General features: G+C 38.1%; 2 protein-coding genes across 2 annotated transcripts; both read left to right on the top strand.

Moving 5' to 3' along the window:
• The first annotated feature begins 773 nt into the window (after positions 1-773).
• LOC120258165 lies at positions 774-1,974 on the top strand. The gene is made up of 2 exons (XM_039265521.1): positions 774-846; positions 1,217-1,974. The coding sequence occupies exons 1-2, from the start codon at positions 774-776 to the stop codon at positions 1,972-1,974; spliced, it is 831 nt and encodes a 276-aa protein (XP_039121455.1).
• A 6,488-nt stretch (positions 1,975-8,462) lies between these two features.
• LOC120258156 lies at positions 8,463-13,701 on the top strand. The gene is made up of 6 exons (XM_039265510.1): positions 8,463-8,523; positions 9,208-9,427; positions 9,509-9,573; positions 9,628-9,759; positions 9,905-9,988; positions 13,454-13,701. Exons 1-6 carry the CDS (start codon positions 8,463-8,465, stop codon positions 13,699-13,701), a joined length of 810 nt encoding a protein of 269 aa, XP_039121444.1.
• Positions 13,702-20,029: the final 6,328 nt, after the last annotated feature.

Raw genomic sequence — 20,029 nt, 5'->3', positions numbered from 1 at the left:
ACAAATGGATTTATAAAACCAGGAAGAATTAGATATGTTTTCCATATTCCAAAGATGCCAACCTCTGTATTTGTTTTGAAATATGTTAACCCAGATTTTATCTTCAGAGTTTAAAATAGAAAAAGCATTTTTCGCCATGAGAGAGTAATTCACAAGCCTAAGGTTACAAATACCAAGACCCCCCTCAGGCTTACAAAGTGTAGTAACTGTCCAACCGATTGAGTGGAAACCCCTATTACTGCTGCTCCTACCCCAGAGGAAATTGCGAGCATACTTGGAAATATTGTCCAAAATAGTAACAGGAAGATTCATGACTGAAAGGATGTAATTGGGAATGGCAAAGGCAATGCTATTAAGAAGGGTTGTTCTGCCAGCAAGAGAAGGGGAAGAATGGTTCCAAGAATGAATAATTTTTTGAACTCTATCAGGGGTGATCATTTTATATAACTTAACAGGAGCTGATGATCACTTTTTACTCACTCATGTGATTCTCAATCGTAGCAGCCAAGTAAGAGCTATCGGTTTTTTCTTATCTAATGCTAATTTCATTGTTTCATTTGTAGGTTGCCTTTGTCAACCTGCAGATGATAATTCTTCAGACACTTTTCTTGCCTTGAAGTCGCCCTTCAATTTGCGTTGGACCTCCAACTTCCCATCAAGCATATTTTCAGCGCCCATCATGCTATCATGTTGATTTAAACATGCTGAAGAGTTCGGATCACATTATCACTTGGTGATTAAACACTCAAATTTCCAATATCAGATTCCTTCATATGACTGACAATGCTCACATTCATGAGACTCCTCTTTCCTGGATGACTCCAGCAATCAATCTAGCTTCTTATGGTTTCTTGCATCAATCTCTTTACCTTTTCTTGTTTGGCAAAGATTTACCTTACTGGATTATGAAATCCTTTATTAATTTTGGTTTTGCCTTTTAATTCAGTTTGTTGTCAGTTGTAATTTTATTTGTATCTTGGAGTTTGTTTAGCATTTCGGTTTTTAATTCTTCAATAAATCAGCTTCTCTGTTGAGAGGTTCTTTATTAGAATCACACCAAAAAATTTGACCCATGCAACAATTCACAACTTAAAAAATCAACAGCAAATTCATCAAATATTAACCAATTACGCTTTAAAAACATCATCCTGACTTCAAGTAATCATGCAATCCCTGCAATAACACCAAACAGAAAGAACAAACACCCCGGAATAAGCGTCCTCTGGTGAACCACCTCCTCCCCCTTCCTGGGCTGACATTGCAAGTGCAGTTCATAAGCGTCCGGTATCGTCGGCTCCTCTGGATGATGCAACGCTTGCCAAGCTCAAAGCTTCAATCTCTGATACGGTTTGGGTGGATGGGGAGACGAAACTGTGTGCTCACCGGAGATTCCAATTGGCATTATATGGAAAGCTGTTCGGTAAATCTCCTCCCTTTGAAACGGTAAAATCCATTCTTATGGGGTTGTGGAAACCTTATGGGGTCTTCCACCTATCTGATATGCCGAATGCTTATTTGCTAATCCGTTGTGAAACTGAAACTACCAAACAGCAACTGCTCTTTGGTGGTCCTTGGACGGTGAATGGTCTTACCTTGCAGCTGGTACCCTGGCAGCCATACTTCGAACCAGCTCATACCAAGCTTACAAGGGCAATCGTGTGGCTTCAACTCCACAATTTGCCAGTTGAACTATGGGACGGTGAATCTCTTGAAACGATTACTGAGCCTATTGGTAAACTTTTAAAGGTTGATGAGTTTACATTATCTTTGTCAAGAGCCAGGTATGCTAGAGTGTGTTTAGAATTGGATCTTGCTCGTCCTTTGAAGAGGGGATTCTGGTTAGAAGATGGGATTTTTAAAGTTTTTGTAGTGATACTGTATGAGCATCTGCCCACTTTCTGCTATCTTTGTGGTATGGTTGGACATGGATCTACCGGCTGCAGCAGCCGACTTGGAAGCTCACCGGAGGACTAGGTGATGGAGGATGCCACGGTAGGTGGCAACCCTACTATCATTCCTAGGTCAGAGCCGGAGGGATCACAAGTCAGGCAGGTAGCAAATCGGCAGTCTATTGATCCGGGTTTTACTCGGTGTGATGAAGCAACGGAGTTTGGAGCTTGGATGTTGGCCACTCGTCGGAAAAGCAGGGGGCGGAGCCGCGGTGGTGCTGGTTTCTCTTCTGCACGTGGGTCTCACATGGGACAACGGGGTAGGGTTGATGGGGGTACTGTTGATTTTGCATCCCGAAATAAATCCAATGGCCCTGACTCGTTTGATGGGAGACAGGTAGAAGGTCGGGGTCTTGGGGTGTGGCACGTGGAGGGCATAGCGTCCGTGAAGGAAGGCGTGGGGGCCTCTCACATCATGTTGCCGACCGTTCGGCTCTATCTCCCCTTTCCAATGACATCGTGACAGTCCTTGAGCGTCCCGCCCTTCAAATCTCTGACTGTTCGAATGTCCTTCCTCTTTCCAATAGTGAAATTTCAACTTTTGAGAACAATGCGGTTACTGTTGCGCGGGGTTCCAAGGAAACACCACAGCTGGAGATCCGTGAGTCCCCTAGCCCTTCAAAGCATGATAGAAAAGGGAAAAAGGTCTTAATTGAGTCGTCGGGATCTGTTTCAAATCAACTTTTCCTGGCTGGCTCACTGAGGAAAAAGGAGAGAGCTTCGGGTTCGTCAACCCTTCTTGTTGAACCTGAGCCTTCTCCCACTCTTCTTATGGGTATTGATGAACCGCATTCTACTTCGGACATGGCTCTTGACGTTCATCAACGCACGGTGGAAAACCTAGAAACCATTCTCTCTGACGAGGAGGAGGATTCAGAATATACTGGTGAATCAGAGGACGGCTCTGATGAATCTGATCAAGACATGGTTTTAACGGATGAAATAGAGGATTCAACCACTCTAAGCAGTTTCCAAGAGGGAATTAGAAAGGAGATTTTGGCTCGGAAACGAGTTTCTTTGCAGAGGTTATCTCAGAAAAAAGGGAGGTTAGGGGACAGTGACGACGGGGATCCCATCCGGATCTCTAGACCACAGTCTCCTGCTGCTTAGCTAATATTTTTACTTGTTTTTATGGTTTGTTAAGCCTTTTTTGTTGAGATTCTGGTTACTTATTTCCTTTTGGTATCTAATGACAGGGAAACTTAATTTTCTTGGATGAAATTGTAGGGGAACCACTAGCAAAGACAAGATTAACAGAATTCGCAGGATTACCATGGAAAACCATATTGACATCCTGGCTTTGGTTGAGACCAGGGCTAATGGAGATCGAGTTGTTCGTTTCTGTAATCATTTTGCTAGGAACTGGAATTGGGTAGCCATCCCCGCGGATGGCTACTCTGGTGGGATTATAATTTTATGGCGCAAACAAATTGGGAAAATTTCTCCTGTTGTCCATTCTCGCAGAGCTCTTCATCTTATTTTCTCTTCGTCTGCAGATCATCCCTGGATTATCTCGGTTGTCTACAATGCACATCACATCAAGTTACAAAAGAAACTCTGGAAAGAACTAACGTCGATCACGAAGTTGAGACTGCCCTGGATTGTCCTAGGTGACTTCAATGCGATTACCTCATCTTCGGAACATAAGGGCAGTAACTTCTATTACTATGCTAGAAAAGCGTTCTTTTTCTCTAAATTTATTTCTACTAACGCTCTTGTGGATGCCAGTTATTCGGGTGCCTCCTTTTCTTGGTGTAATGGTCAACGTGGACTGGCTCGGCGTTGGGCCCGTCTCGATAGATGCTTGGTGAATGACATGTGGTTAGCCAGCTCTAATTCTATTCATACTAAATACCTCCCCAAAATTTTTTCTGATCATTCACCTATGCTCATCAATATTGCAAAATTTAAAAACATCAACCGTGGCATTTTTCGTTTCGAAAATTATTGGTTAGAGCATGCTAATTTTATCTTTGAAATCCGCAAAGCACTTATGGGGAATGCTCACTCTAATCCAATGCATGATTTTTACCATATTTTGGCTCGTATTAGAAAAGGGGTCTGTTCTATTAGACAATTTGGTTTGGATGATCTGGATAAAGAAATTAAAAACTTTGGAAGTTCAGCTCCAAGCTCTAGAGGTTGATGATAGATTAAGCTCTAATACTAGCCTGGATTATATCAGGAGTCTTCAGAACAGATACAGAGCTTTGTTGAGACAACATCACAGTAGGTGGGCTCAGAAAATCTAGATTGAGTTGGATTATGGGTGGGGATATGAATTCTGCTTTCTTCCACAGAAGTGTTAGAATTCGTAGACACCATAATTCCATTTCTTTTTTATATGATTATAATGGCAGGTGCTTTAATGATTCTTATCAAATTGATCAGGTTCTTGTTGATCATTTTTCAAATGTGTGGAAAAATCCTAATCCCAAGCCCCTTGAGTGGTTCTTGGATGCCCTTCCTCCTGATCTACCTACTCTATCTATTAACCAACAAATCTCTTTGTCCCGACCAGTTACTGAAGATGAGATTTACCTTACTCTTCTTTCTTTGTCGGAGGGGAAGTCACCTGGTCCTGATGGCATGAATGTTGAATTTTTTAAATTCTTTTGGACTGATATTGAGAAGCATTTAGTACCTGCCATTATATATTTTTTTCAAAATGCTGTGATGCCTAGAGCTTGGGGCAGAACTTATATCACATTAATTCCGAAAAAAGATCACCCCAAATATGCGTCTGATTTCTGCCCTATTTCTTTATGCAATGTGGCTTATAAGATTATCACAAAAATTCTTGCCAATCGTATTAAAGATGTGATTGTCTGTTTGGTTGGTAAAGAGCAGTGTGGCTTTGTGCCTGGTCGTTCTCCTATTGACAACACTATTGCGGTCCAAGAAATGATTCATTCTATTAATCAGGAGAAAACCATCCCCCCTAGGATGTTAATCAAAGTGGACATTGAAAAGGCCTATGATACCCTTGATTGGAACACGATTCTTGCTACTCTTTCCATTATGAACTTTCCTGGCATCTGGGTTGCTTATGTGAGAGCTTGTCTTGAAGCTTCTTCCTTCTCAATTATTGTTAATGGGAAACCTTCTTCTTGGTTTCAATCTTCTCGGGGTGTTAGACAAGGGAATTCTTTGTCTCCTTATCTTTTCATTTTGGTGGCTCAGAATCTTACTACTATCTTAAATAAAGCCAGACTTCTTGGTCTTATCCCAAGTTTTTCCAATAACTTGAAGCATAATTTCAATCATCTTATGTATGCAGATGACCTCATTCTTGTTATAGCTGCTTCTAGAAAATCTGCTAGGAACATTTGCTTTTGCTTGAAGTTATATGCCCATCTTTCTGGTCAATACCCCAACCAAAACAAGTCTGAGATTTATTTTCCGAATTGGTTTAATAGCAGGGTTTCTACTAGAATTAGTAGTAGTCTTAATTTCAAACCGGGCAAAATTCCTTTCACTTATCTGGGTGTTCTCATTTCTCCAAAGCGCTTAGCTATTTCCCATTTTGATTCCATGATCAATCGTATGAACACTGCAGTTACAGATTGGGGTAAGACTAAATTATCAAAAGCTGGCAAATCTGTTATCATCAATAGCATCTTGATGGCCATCCCCACCTATTATCTTTCGGTTTATCCCATTCCTGACTCGGTGCTCTCTAAGCTTTCTAAAATTGCTAGGAAGTTCCTTTGGGCTAATAATGACCAGGTTTCTAGCATGCCGTTAATTAAGCTGGGACATTGTCACTTCTTGTAAGACTGAGGGGGGTTTAGGCATAAGAAACCTGCTCAAAGTTAAGCATTCTCTTATGGCTAAGAATCTTTTGAATTTTTTGAATAAACATGACTCACTCTGGGTGGACATCATGTATTTAAAATATGGAGACCATAATTTCTGGACCATGAAGCCCCCGGTAAATTGTTCAGCTTTTTTCAAAGGTCTGTGCATCAATGCTAATGTTTTAAAGCCTCATTTATGGATTAACTGTCTCAATCCAACTGCCACATCTTTACTTCATCACCCTTGGATGTTTGATATTCCTATTGCTTTCAAACCAGTGTTTCTCAATATGGATCTTATATTGGATGATCTTACAGTCTCTATTTTGTTAGATAATCTATCTTGGAATCTGGATGCTATAAATCTCCTTTTTGGCTTCAATTGGGTGTCTCCTATCACTTCTCACGGGAAAATTACTATTGATGGAGATAACAATTGGAGTTGGTTCCCAGCTACGAAAGGTAACAAAATCTCTCCAACTATTTACAAATTCCTGAATAGCAGCATGTCTGTGGATGTTGAGTGGAAAGGCTGGGCAAATATCTGGAAGCTACATGTTGCTCCTAAAGCCAAGACTTTCATCTGGATGCTGAATCATGGTAAGGTTAAAACATATGAGTTTTTATACCATATGAATCTGGGTCCCCCTGATCCGTGTGTTCTCTGTGGACTAACGTTGGAATCTTCTTATCACCTCTTCTATCAATGTCATATTAGTGCTAGAATCTGGAGGTTGGTAGAAGATATTGCCAATATTAAGATAAATCTTCTGGACCTTCTTGCTGGAGGTCAATGGCTGGATTTTTATATTAATGGTAACTCTGTTTATGTCGCTTCTTTAATTGCTGCAACTCTTTGGTTTATTTGGAAAGGCAGGTGCAACTGTGTGTTTAGACAGGCTAACATTGACATTGTTAAATGTGCAAATTTGGCGGTGGCTCATGTGAAAGATTTCTCCATTGATGCCATCAATCTCAAAATGCAAGGTTATTTTATGCAAAACAGACCAAAACTGGGCCATCTGGGCATTTTCAGTGCTGTGGCATGGAATGAGGCTACTGGTATGGCTGGTTTCGGTTTTATGATGATCAATACTAATGGAAAAGTATGTTGTGCAGGACTGGGGCCATGCTCTTATCTAGGCAAAGTGGAAAATGGTTTAAATGCATTGTGTTTGGCTCTTCGCCATTGTTTTGAGGCTAGTGAGAGATGCTCCAACATTTATTTCAGTTCGGAAGAAATTTGGAAGACAATCATGCACTATGAGGAAGCAACCTGCTGGCACAATATGGAGTATCTGGAGACTTTGTGGAAGCTACTGGGTTTCTTGAATCATCCTAAGATTGAGCTCATTCCGTCTCATTGGAATCGTATTACCGAGGGTGCTTGCTGGTCATGGTCTTCGGTCGACGCAGCTATCCTTATTTCACATGGGCATGGAGAAACCGAAATGGCTTATGAAGATGATTAATCTGGCGGGGATTCGATTTTTAATTAGATCTTTTTCCTCTTGATCCTTGACTGTTTCTTTACTTGGGCTTGAGTTTTGTTGTTTGTGTTGTTGTTTTTTCTTTTGTGGCCTGGTGTTTTTTATCTTATTTGTAAACTTCTTTTCGTTTAATAATATTTAGCTACTCTGGTAGCTCTTTCCCCAAAAACACCCCGGAATAAATATGTATTGATTCTTAGCAAATCAATTACAAATCAACATACCAAGTTTATAAGCCCGGAGATCTCTAATTTCTAAGGACAAGAGCAAGATGAAGAAGATGAACAGGTGATTCTAATGTTCAGTTCTGGATCTCAATAATTTTCTTCTTTTCCCAAGGTTCAATTATTTTATATTTCCCTGATTGAAGGCTGCCCACCCACCCTTTGTCTTCATAATAATTCATCAGCAATTGATTCCAATGTATCCGCTCCAAAAGACAGAAATACCTCAGCCCCGTAGAGTAAAAACTTAATTATGGAGAGTAAACTTATGTAATTAAGATGCCCCGGAGATCCCTCCAAATTTGAACATAGTGGAATGACCACAATGCCCTTATCCTTTCAGTGTACCAATAGTAAGGCCCTGGGGTTAACTGATGTAATATCCCTTCATTTAAACACATTGAATTTACACCTGTGCCCTTCTCATTGTACTTAACAGAATTAACTGTTAGGGTCATTTGATGTCATTTGCTCCCTTCAGTCAACCTTCCAGACAGTGTGCTCTTCTTTCTTTCCTCGCTCATCCAATTCAGTCTTCATTTACTTCAGTTATTCAGCTATTACTCTCTACTAAAGGCTTGCAACAAGTAATCAAGCACAAGCACAGACAGTGAGAAAAAGAGTGAAACTGTACCATGAAAAGATCAAAAAACAACATCAGTCTCCATTGGAGGATGGATCTATGAACGAAGGGATGGAAGGATGTTTAAAGAGATAAAAAGGGTTAATTTCTCTATACGATGAGGTTTTCTAAGTGGGGAAGGGGGAGAGAGTGTGTGAGTGAGTGCTGGAGAGAGAGAGAGAGAGTGTGTGTGTGTGTGTTTGTGAGAGAGTGAGTGATTAGTAGAGGGGTTTTGTTAAACCGGCTGGATAGCTTAGTATTAAAAAAAATTACATGATTATTGAGACAATTTTTTAAAAACCCCTCTATATATGTGCTTCTAAAAATTAAAAATGGTGTAGTGCTATAAACACATTATTCTTGCAAGTTGTGCTACAATGGCTACTAAATTGAGCCTTCATGCTGAAGCTTATGCCATGGTGTTGGCACTGAACATGCGTAAATGCAGAAGACTTAAACAACACATTTATCAACTGGCATAGCTTAGTGTGGAAATCATCATGGAGGAATTCAATTCAACACTATGGGGCATGGCAATGAAAGAGGAGATGAATTCAATTCAACGCAATGGGACATGACAATTGATGGAGCGGGCAACTGAGAAGAAAAAATTATCAACTTGAAGTGGATTTTTAAGACAAAGTATAAGGCAAGTGGAGAAATTCAAAACTTACTTCTAGAATTGTTGCAAGAGGCTTTACACAACAAGTGGGCATTGATGTAGATGATGTCTTTGCACCAGTGGCCGTTTGAAAAACAGAGAAGTTCCTATTTGGATTGGCAGCTCAAAGAGGTTCAGTGCTTGTTCCATTTGGATGTAAAATCAGCATTTCTAAAATGGAAAGATAGCTGAGGAGGTGTATGTGGAGAAACCTATGGGTTTTGTGATCAAAGGGAAAGAACAGATAATGTACAAGCTCCATAAAGCTTTGTATGGGTTAAAACAAGTCCCAAGGGCCTGGTATAACAAAATCGATAAGTATTTTGCAGTTCAGGGGTTCAAGAAGAGTGATAATGAGCACACACTCTATAAGAAGGCTGAAGAGAATGGGGATATTCTCCTTGTATGCGTCTACGTAGATGATATAGTTTGCTTGAGTTCTTAAATCCAATTGATTACAGAGTGGAAGCAATTTGAAATATCAGATCTTGGTAATCTGAGTTATTTCTTACGTGTGGAAGTGAGCCAAGATGAGAAGGGAGTGTTTATCTCTCAGAAGAAATATACTTTGGATCTTTTGAGACAGTATAACATGCATAATTGCAGGGCAGCTCCTACACCAATGTGTACCAACACAAAATTACAAATTATTGATGGCTCAGGAGATACAGAAGCAGGAAGGTACATATGCTTGATTGGAAAGTTGATTTATTTGACTCACACTCGATCCGACATTTCATTTGTAGTTGGAGTGTTGTCCAGATATATGAACAAGCCTTCCAAGATCCATGGAGGTGCAGCAAAACGTGTCCTCAAATATCTCGCAGGTACATCCGATCATTGACTCAATTATTCACATTCAGTAGAATCCAAATTAGAAGGGTTTTCGGATAGCGATTGGGATGGCAGTTTGGATGATCGGAGAAGTATCTGTAACATTGTGTTCAAGAGGCAGGAGGTTATAGCACTCTCTACAATTGAAGCTAAGTATATAGAAATTTCTGCAGCTGCCTGTTAGTGCTTGTGGCTCAGAAACTCTGGTGTGATAGCAGGTCTATGATTGCTATAGGGAAAAATCCTCACATCATGGAAGAACGAAGCACATTGACATAAAATTCCACTTCATTCGTAGCTTAATTGACAATGGAACTATTGCAGTAAAGCACTGCACTACTAATGAGCAACATGCTGATCTACTCACCAAAGCCTTGACTGTAAAGAAGCATGACATGTTGAAAAAAGGTAGTTAGGAGCATGCAATCTCCAGTCAAGGGGGAATTTGTTGGAAGTTGACTGAAGATCAGAAGTTGGTTGCTGGTTGACTGGGCATGGTGTGTGTAAGGCTTTGATTTGACCTGAGAGTAGTAGACGAAATCCGGATGAGCTGAAGAAATATCATGCATTCAAGGATGAGGGATGCTGATATGAAGAAGTTAAAGGTTAAGTTTGTACAAGCTATGGTTTAGTTGTACTGTGTATCTTTAGTCTCGTTTTGACTGCCTTGTTTCAAAATATATGTAAGGATTGTAATACTGTTATGAAGTTAAGATGTTAATGAATCTCTGTTGATAACTTCTTTGTTTTTGCATATTCTCTTCATATACTACGCTGAATTATTAGAACAGATAAAAGGAGATCATGGAGGATTTGGAGCATAATTGATGAGGAAATTATTGCTTTGATAAACCGTTTCCTTGGAGTTAACGTGGAAAACATAATTTCAATGATTTCGTGGACTTTCTAGACAACTTTGCAAGATCAAGTCCAGTATTATTGTTGTTTCACAAGGGAATGGACCTACTACACTGGTAGGGGTTGAACTCAAAGCGTGAAAATTTTTCCACCTAATAAAGTAATCATATCTCCAATACAAAAACTAATGCAATGGTACAACCACAATTGGAATACACCTACCAGAAAAAATATAACCACCTCTTGAAGTACTACTATTACCGATGCCAAACATGCTAGATATGTGACAAAGAAAGTTGACTACGTTGACCTAGAAATCTATCCTATTATTCATCCACTTTAACATATAACAGGTAACTTATATTTACCATCCCACATCAACAATTTAACTTTTGTTTCTTCTTAAATTTTATAATATTTATTTATTTTTTATGAATTTTATTAAAATTTTGAAGTTTCGTTAATTTTTTTTAGAATAAAAAACTTTTTAATTACTAAAATTCTTTATAGATTTAGTGACGTTATTTTTTTTATTATTATTTTCAAATTCCTAAATCCTTTATAAATTTTATAACATTGTTTCTTTTTTTTTATAAATTTTATTAAAATTTTGAATTTTTAAGTAATTTTTAAATAGAAAACTTTTTCTTAATTCATAAAAATTCTTTTATAAATTTGAAAAACATTTTTACTTTTTTATAAATTTCAATTAAAAATTTAAAATGCCATTATTAATTTTTATAAAAATTAAAAATGGAATCTAACCATTGTTGCAAAAACGCAAGATTCCAACATGCATGGGCTCAAATATTAGTTGTTTCATTTTACCTAAAACCTTAACCCTCTTTTTTTTTATTTATTTTCCGTTACTTTCTCTTCCTTTCCTTTTCTTTATTTTCATTGTTATTTTTGGATCCAAACACTATATAAGAGAAAATAATTTCACTTTGTGCATGATTTTTTTTTAAAGATGTAGTCATTGAAATATTGTTATATTTGTATATCTCTATGGCTTAAAATCAATTGATAAAAATTATTTCTTTCCTCATGTTTCATATATACAAAAATAAAGGGTAATTTGAATTTTACTTAAAAATATTTAATTAATTCTTAATCAAATGGGAGATAGTGAATTACCTTTGTATGTGTAATGGGAGATTCATAATGGCACATTTGTATATATAGCCCTTAAAATTCATTTAATTGAGGGTATACTTTTAAAAATAATGTTATTTGTATCGATACACATCTATGCTACATATACTACTGAAATATATTACAAATTATATAAATAATGATTTTTTAAATAATAAAAATTATATTTTATTTGAAGTTTTAAATTATCGGGCAATGTTAATGCAATCAATGAAATAAGTTTAATTTTATTAGAGATAATTTAATAATAATAATTATTTAGGGTATATATACACAAGTCTTTCATCATTTTAATATATAATAATATATTTTTAATGCTATTTGTAAATGGGAGGGGTATATATACAAATAATTCAAATTTTAACCGTACATATATAGCATTTAGGTTTATTAAAAGGTATACTCAATTCTATTTGTATTAATGTGTTTACAAGCTCCTAATATTAAGGAGAAGTTTTTCTTCAGTTTTTTTTTTAATTTGTAAAATAGCTACACACAACAATAGCTTTGACACTAACCAAATAACTGAGTTGTACAATAGAACTATATAACATCGTCGGGCCATTTGGTTGGGGACTAACTAGTATCATCTTTTGAAAACATTATCAAAATATTCAATAATAAATATTTAACAAAAAGTAAATTAATAATTAAAAAAGTTTTTAATTTTTGTGATTTATTTGAAATTATCCTAAATGGTTTTAAAAAAATTTTAAATTATATTTGATTTAAAACAAAAAGAAAAACAATTGTGCCAATATGATTTGAACTCAAGACTTCATCACCTATTAATATCACCACTCCAGCCAATCCACCAATAGATTTTGCTTTGACAAAAATGCTATACTAAAAGTTACAACCAATAAACAAGTCTTATGCTATTGTAATGTAGTCTCCATCGGCTAACTCCAAAAAGTGTATAACAACGGCCTATAAAAGTAGTCATACCCACAATTGTTGGTTGTTATTTTGTTTTGAATATCTTGTTTTTATATTTAAAAATTATATTGATAAATTTTTGAAATTTATTTAAAAATATTTAAAATTTTTGTAAAACCCAATAGACGCCCCGTGGGAACCCGGGGGTTACAGCCGCCTCATCGGTTTGGCACTATGCGAGCCGAGTCACGGGTGCAGTCGGGTTGGGCACGATGGGCAGGTTATGTCAACTGCATGCCCATCTCTATTAAATATATATATATATATATAGATACTAGTGGTTGGGCTTATTATTATCCCACTAAAAGGCATCGTTTGAATACTTCACAGATATTTAACAACACAGTACATATCACTTATTTTATATTCAAAAGCGGAGTTAAAGTGTCCTAAATATGTTGATGACTATTATTGTTATTAGTAATATAGTGACAGACTTGTTTATAACTCTTGGTTACTTGAGTCAAAATATACGTAAGTTATTGTACTAATACTAACGAGAGAGATGGTGCAACTACTTTTATTCAAATATGTGTGGACTATGACCAAGACTTACACTTTGTTGGTGGAGAAATATAACTTTACAAATATAGAACACAAAATTTTTCATGTATTTTCTCATGTCTTCTCTGAAAACCACACCCTCTCAAAGCCTCCATCGAGCCTTTTGAGACCTCCAAATCCATCCTCAACCATCCCGAGTCTCTTGGGCTCGTGTTGTGAGCTCTTCTTTGATCCTCCTCCTTTTGATCTCCTCTGCCTCAGCGCATTTTGACAAAAGTGAGAAATTTCAACTCACTCTGTATTTCCATTGATAAGTGACCAATGGTTGATGGCGAGGATAAAATGCAAAGGCGCTCTCTATGCCAAATTCTTGGGAAAATCCTTGCTTTAGATCAAGTGAAGCTCACACTTGTGCAGGCGCTGAAAGGTCTGTGAATTCATTATCTCCGACTTACCTAATGGCTTTTACTTCATTCGCTGTGAACCTATTGAAATGCAGACAAAACTCCTATGGGATGGGCCATTGGACCATCGGAGTGCAGAATCCTTCAACTTTTCATAATGGCGTGAATCATTCTAGCCCGCCTTTGAAAAGCTGGCTGGTACTGTTTGGATACAACTTCACCGTCCTCATGGAGCTTTGGCATGGAGATCTATTGGCTTGATTGCCTCCCATTTTGGAAAAGTCCTTAAAATTGATGAACGTCACTTGAACCTGTCTCGATCCAAATATGCCCAATTTGTATTCAATTTCACCTTGATCTTCCTCCTGTAAAAGGAACCCGGGTTAAGTATGGAAAAGTGCACGTCTTCATCTTAGCTCTCTATGAAAAACTTCACATCTTTTGTTACGGATGCGCGTGCGCATGGGTCATGGGGAATCAAAGCGCTCTTTCGGCGACCGCTGAGATCGGACTCTGCTCCTCAGCCACTCGCCGGCTCCTCGGAGTGGGTGATGGAGGTAGATAAGCTCCCTTGGTCTTCTGGCGTGGCTTACTGAGCGAGGAGGATGGATTCCACTATAGTACGATGATCTAATCGAGATCCTATTCCTAGGATTGATGAGGACTCTTGATTTTGAGGGCACGTTGAAACCCGGAACCGTAAAGGCGGCGGCGTGGCCCGTGGTCAGGCGGGTGGCATGTGTAACCCTAGCCGGGACAATGAGCGGGGACGATGGCCAAGATTCGAGACCGTGGCATCGCGATGCTGGAACGTCATCTAGTTTTTCGATACGTGGTGGCACTTCATCTGCTGTGCTCTACGCATCTCTTACGTCTCTTGAGTAAATCAACTTTCCGTATCTCGAGAAACGTCACGCCATAGCTAATCAGTCGTAGATTTAGGGGAATCGTCTCCGTCCAGGAGACATTCATTCCTCATCTCCGGGTTCGAGGAAGATTGGAAGCCCAGCATCCTGATTGACCAGCCTTTATCACTTGTTTACTCTTTGCGAGATAAGCCTTGATAGCTTTGAAACTCCACCCGCTTCATCTCCATCACATCTTGTCCCCCAACCGTTCACCCTCCATCCATTCCCCAACCAACTCGACCTTGCTTCTCACTTCAGCCCTTCCCAATGACATTGACCATTCCCACTGTTTCCTAGTGGATCGAGTTGTGAATGCTCTTCATTCCTCTCCTCAACATGATCTTCATATGGAGGATTTGGATGACTTGGGTGATGTGGGATCATGGTAGGCTCACGATGGATCCGGTTCACCCTTTCGAACGGGATGATGATATATTCTTATCTAACTACCAAAAGGCGTCAAAGCTGGAGGCCCTTGCGGAAAAGGGCACCCACTAAGAACAAGACTCGCTCTAAAAAGGGAGATCTTCCACCACTTCTTAGCACTTTCTTTCCTGCGATCTCTCTTATTATTTTATTATGTTGTCTCATATTAAGATTCTTTGTTGGGCTGCATGTGGGGACTTTTAACCCATGTACTATTGATCGGATTAATGATCTCATCCCATTTGTTTTCAAACCTAATATTATCTGTCTTGTTGAGACAAAAAGCTGATCACTCTTGCTCTCTTTTGGATTACGTAATAGGTTTTGCTAAGCATTGGGGAGTGGGCGGCCATCCCGGCTCGTGGTTTTTCGGGAGGCATCATCACCCCTTTGGTCTCGTTGCCTCGGCGGGGTGACCCCAGTTCTGACTACTTGCATGTCCCTTAGCTTAGTGATTACTTCCATGGATGGCCCTGGATACTTTCTGTGATTACAACTACGGATACTAGCCTTTTCAAAAACCCTTTTGGAACACTCTATCTAGAATTAATGGCATTTACCTTCCACTGGGTCCTTGCGGGTGACTTCGATGCGGTTCTCTCACGAGCTTGACTTTTCGTGGTGGCAACTCTCATTCCTTCTCTTCTAAATCTCAGTTTTTCTAATTTTGTTAATCGAAAGTGCCTTAATTAATGTTGATTTTGTGGGATCGCGATTCACTTGGTGCAATAACCGAGCGAGGATTGGCTTACCTGAGGCCCGTCTAGATCGGGTTCCTTGTGAATCATGAGTGGGACTGCTCACTTCTCCTCTATTCAAAACCGCCACCTTGAGAGCTTGTTACGACCACTCCCCCTGTCTTTGGAGGCTTGCTCTTACTCATTTTTCAAAAACCCTATTTTTTCGCTTTGATAACTCTTGGTTGGATTATCATGGGTGTCATAGAAATATTATGAAAGCTTTTAAAGATCCTTACGACTCCTTTTTCTTCCATGCATTTTTCCATCTTTGAATTAATCGTGCTAAAAATAACCTTATTACTTGGCGTGATGCAAGTTTAAGACCTATTGATACGGAGATTTCAAATCTAGAAGCTAAAATCAATGCTCTGAGAGGCGTGAAATCTTGCTTCGGGGTCACGTGGAATCTTCTTTGGCTCCGATCCTTGCGCAATCGTCATGCTGCACTTTTGCGACAAAAAATTCCATCTTCGTGCTTTCGGTAGTGAGCGGTTGCGGTGGCTTAACGAGGAGATGTCAACTATCGTTCTTTCATCGTGTCAAAGTCAGAGGCCCGTCGAGGTTAAATCTAAAATTTACTCCCTCGAGAGATAATAATGGTAATATCCTTACTCTTAAAGATGATATTAAGAATGAGTTTCTTACTTATTATCAAAATCTTTGGGCCTCTACCTCCTCTCTTACTCTTGATTATGTGTTGTCCAGTCATCCCGGGATGATCTTCCCTACGCTTACATCGATTGACAAGGATGATTTGATCAAACTTGTCACCAAGGGGGAAGTATTCCGAACCCTTAGGTTCATGTCGCGAGGAAGATCTCCGGGACAGGATATCTTTAATGTTGAATTTTTATCTCTTTTCTTTGGAATATTTTTGGGAGATCACATTTTTAAAAGCTATTGCTCATTTTTTAGCACTACTAAAATTCCTAATTCTTGAGGGATAAACATTTGTTGTTCTTATACCAAAAATTGAGCATCCTCAACAAGTTTTCGATTTTTCATCCTATATCCCTACTGCAATGTTTGTTATAAAATTATCTCTAAAATTCTTAGCGGATAGACTCAAAAGCTGTTCTCCCTAAATTAATTGGCCACGATCGGGCGGGTTTTTCTTGTGGGTAGATCTCACAGTTGACAATATCCTTGCAGTTCAGGAGATTGTCCATTCCATGGAAAATGATAAATCTAGCCACCCTAGGATGCTTTTAAAGATTGACATTGAGAAGGCCTTTGATACAATTAATTGGAACCTGATTCTTGCAACCCTCCATAGAATGTGCTTTCCCGAAATTTGGATTAAATGGATTGAGTCCTGCCTTACCTCTACCTCCTTTTCTCTTCTTATCAATGTCCGCCCTACTAGATGGATCACTAGCTCTCGGGGTGTTCGTCAGGGTGACCCATCCCTAGGTTTGATGCTCGTCTCACGCGGAATATCAACCATCTCATGTTTGCAGATGACCTCATCATTATCTCTAAGGCTTCTAGGCAATATGCTAGAAACATCCTCTTTTTGCCTAAACTTGTATACTACTATTTACGGCGGAATCCTAACCTTAACAAATCAGCTTTCTTTCTTCCCAGTTGGTTTAATTAGAAGATTTCCAAATCTATTGCCTTTATTCTTAACATCAAAATTGGGAATTTTCCTTTTACCTACTTGGGAGCTCCTATCTCTCCCTTTAGTCTCCCTGTTAGCCAATTCCAATCTCTTGTCAACAAAGCGATCTTTGTATCAAGGCTTGGAATCATTCTCTCCCATTTCGTGGTGGTCGCATTACTCTTATTAACTCCAGTATTTTTCTCAGCTTCCAGTCTATTATCTTTCCATTTTCCATCTTTCGGACTTCATCCTTGACTCCATCTCTAAGTTGGCTCATGATTTCTAATGGGTAGGCGGGGAGGAATTCGGAGTTTCCATTCTATTAGTTGGCATGTTACTACTCTTTCTAAATCGGTGGTGAAAGTGGGCTTGGGTCTCGCAATCTTAGAGCAGCTCATCTTTGCTCTTATGGCCAAAACATGCTTTTTCTATAGCCAACAATTCGAGATAAAATTTGGGTTTCAATCTTTCTTCATAAGTACAATAATTGGAGCATTTGGAACAATTGTTCTCAATCTTCTGTCTCTAGTTTGCTAGCAACGTAATCTCAAAAGCAATAGTGTTCTCAAACCAAACTTCCATCTTGCTACTTGTAATCCAAACCATGTTAATGTTTGGGAGGATCATGGATTAGGATCTCCCTCTCAAATACAAGGCCACCTTTATCAATATGGATGTCATTGATACCCTTGCAGTCATTTCTTTTATCTTTGAGGGTACTTATAATTTTGATGCTTGTTCAGAGCTTTTTGGGAGAACACGAGAAGAGTTGTGCTTAATGATACCATTTTTGACACCAATGTTTCCAATGATTGGGTCGAGTGACCCATCTCATCCAAAGCCACTCACTGACTCTATGTTTATGATTTTTTGTTAGTGCGGGGAATTACTCGAGATGAGTTAGCTGGTTGGCAATCCATTTTGGAAATTAAAGGTTGTCCCAAGTGTTAAGGTTTTCATCGGAAGCTTGCTCATGGGAAGCTTCCTCTTTGGGCTTATCTCTTCAATCGAACATTGGGCACTGCCTCTCTTTGTCACTTTTGTAATATTCACCACAAAAACTCTACTCACCTATTCTAGGAATGTAGAAATCATTGTTAGTTTGTTGGTTGGCGCTTTAAAGCTGGGCTGGACCACTCCTTCCTTACTCAACTTACTCATGGCACTTGGATCACTTGCAACTTGCATTGTAGCACTAGCTGTGATTTTGCCAAAGCTTTCGTTAATTCTGTGGCTCACCACATTTGGACTGCTAGATGCAATTTTATCTTTAGGCAAATGCCTGCAAACTTCAACTTGATCCCTTTCAAAGCTTGGACAGCTGTTCATGACTACTTCTTTGTTCATGGCCTTTTTCATAAGCATACCTCTAATTTCTCCAAGCCTGCCCAACTCTCTATTTACATCTCAACCGAGTCTTTGCTTGGGACCTCGTTCGGTATGGGCTGGGTTGGGTTTTATTATCTTCACTAATCATTAGTTAATTACGCTTGCAAGGGCTGCTTTGGTGATTTACGTGCATCTTCCCTTAAAAATTTGAATTACTTGCTATCAATTTGCTCTCGGACCTATGCTCCTAACTATGGGCTGAACTACATCAAATCTCTACTTGACTACTGGATCGCCATTCAACTTCTATAGAGTTTTAACAACATCACTTTGCTTGGAGAAACTCGCAATCATTCACTCCATCAACCACATTGCGCATCGTAGCCTGAATTCTTCTTTGATCATATCAACCAAGATTTCAACTACATTGCAGATCAACTTGCTCACTTGGTGGCTCAAATCCTCAAGTTTCCCTATTACGCTCAAAGGTGGTATCGACCACATTGGCTTGAAGACTTATGCAAAGACTACTGCTTTTCTGTCTAGTTGTTTTGCCTGTTTTTTTTGTCTCCTTCTAAGCTCTTGTAGCTCCTTTTGCATAAAAATAAAATAATCATTAGAAATAAATTCTTTTAATATTAGAAATACATTCTTGATAAAATAGAAACCAACAACTAGTTGGTTTTCAAAAATTAATTTAAATAACTTAGTCGAAAGATGGAGCCATGCCATTTTTTTCTTGAAGAGAACAAATAAAAAAAGTTGGTGAATTAACCCTCCTTTTTCCTATAAAAATTTAGCTATCTAAATAAGCGTTCAACTCTTCTTTTTATTTTTCCTTTTCTTTTCCTCCTTTTTTTCTTTCCATGATGGTATTTTTTTAGATCCAAACACTATGTAAGAAAATAATTTCACTTTGTTCATGATGGTGATATAGTCATTGAAATATTTCTATACTTGTATATCTCTATGACTAAAAATCAAATTATAAAAATTATTTCTTTTTCCTTGCTTTATATATTGAAAACTAAAAGATAATTTGAATTTTACTTAAAAAATCTATACATTCTATTAAAGTAGATGTATAATCTACTCCGAGGCGTTTTTAAGGAATAATTTTAATTTTTTAATAGCATTTAAATTTTTATTTATATTACTTATAATATTAATAATTTAAAAACATTAATTACACCTAATTATTTATGCAATAAATGTCCATAAGACCTTTGAAATCAAGGTATAAAAATAGTTTCTATGGTGGGAGTTGTTTAATTATATTATTTTAATATATGATATTGCCTCAAAACTCCTCACAAAAATTTTTAAAAAAACTACGATGCAAAGCACTGGGAGAATGCCTAGTATTTAATTAATTCTTAATCAAATGGGAGACTGTGAATTCTCTTTGTATGTATGATGGGAGATTCATAATGGCACTTTTGTATATGTAACCTTTAAAATTCATTTAATTGTTGGTATATTTTTAAAATTAAATTTATTTGTATTGATACACCTCTAAGCTACATCTACTGTTGAAATATATTACAAATAATATAAATATTGGTTTTTTAAATAATACA

This window comes from Dioscorea cayenensis, chromosome 1, assembly GCF_009730915.1.
Source record: "Dioscorea cayenensis subsp. rotundata cultivar TDr96_F1 chromosome 1, TDr96_F1_v2_PseudoChromosome.rev07_lg8_w22 25.fasta, whole genome shotgun sequence".
Taxonomy (NCBI): Eukaryota; Viridiplantae; Streptophyta; class Magnoliopsida; order Dioscoreales; family Dioscoreaceae; genus Dioscorea; species Dioscorea cayenensis.
The sequence above is the reverse complement of the archived record's forward strand: the minus strand, read 5'-3'. Positions and strand labels throughout refer to the sequence as shown.

Coding starts and splice junctions, on each gene's coding strand:
- LOC120258156 (XM_039265510.1), top strand. CDS start 8,463: ATGGCTACTAAATTGAGCCTTCATGCTGAAGCTTATGCCATGGTGTTG. Junction 8,524..9,207: donor GGTGTTGGCACTGAACATGC/GTAAATGCAGAA, acceptor AATTGATTACAG/AGTGGAAGCAATTTGAAATA. Junction 9,760..9,904: donor AGAAATTTCTGCAGCTGCCT/GTTAGTGCTTGT, acceptor GAACTATTGCAG/TAAAGCACTGCACTACTAAT.
- LOC120258165 (XM_039265521.1), top strand. CDS start 774: ATGACTGACAATGCTCACATTCATGAGACTCCTCTTTCCTGGATGACT. Junction 847..1,216: donor AATCAATCTAGCTTCTTATG/GTTTCTTGCATC, acceptor CCCCGGAATAAG/CGTCCTCTGGTGAACCACCT.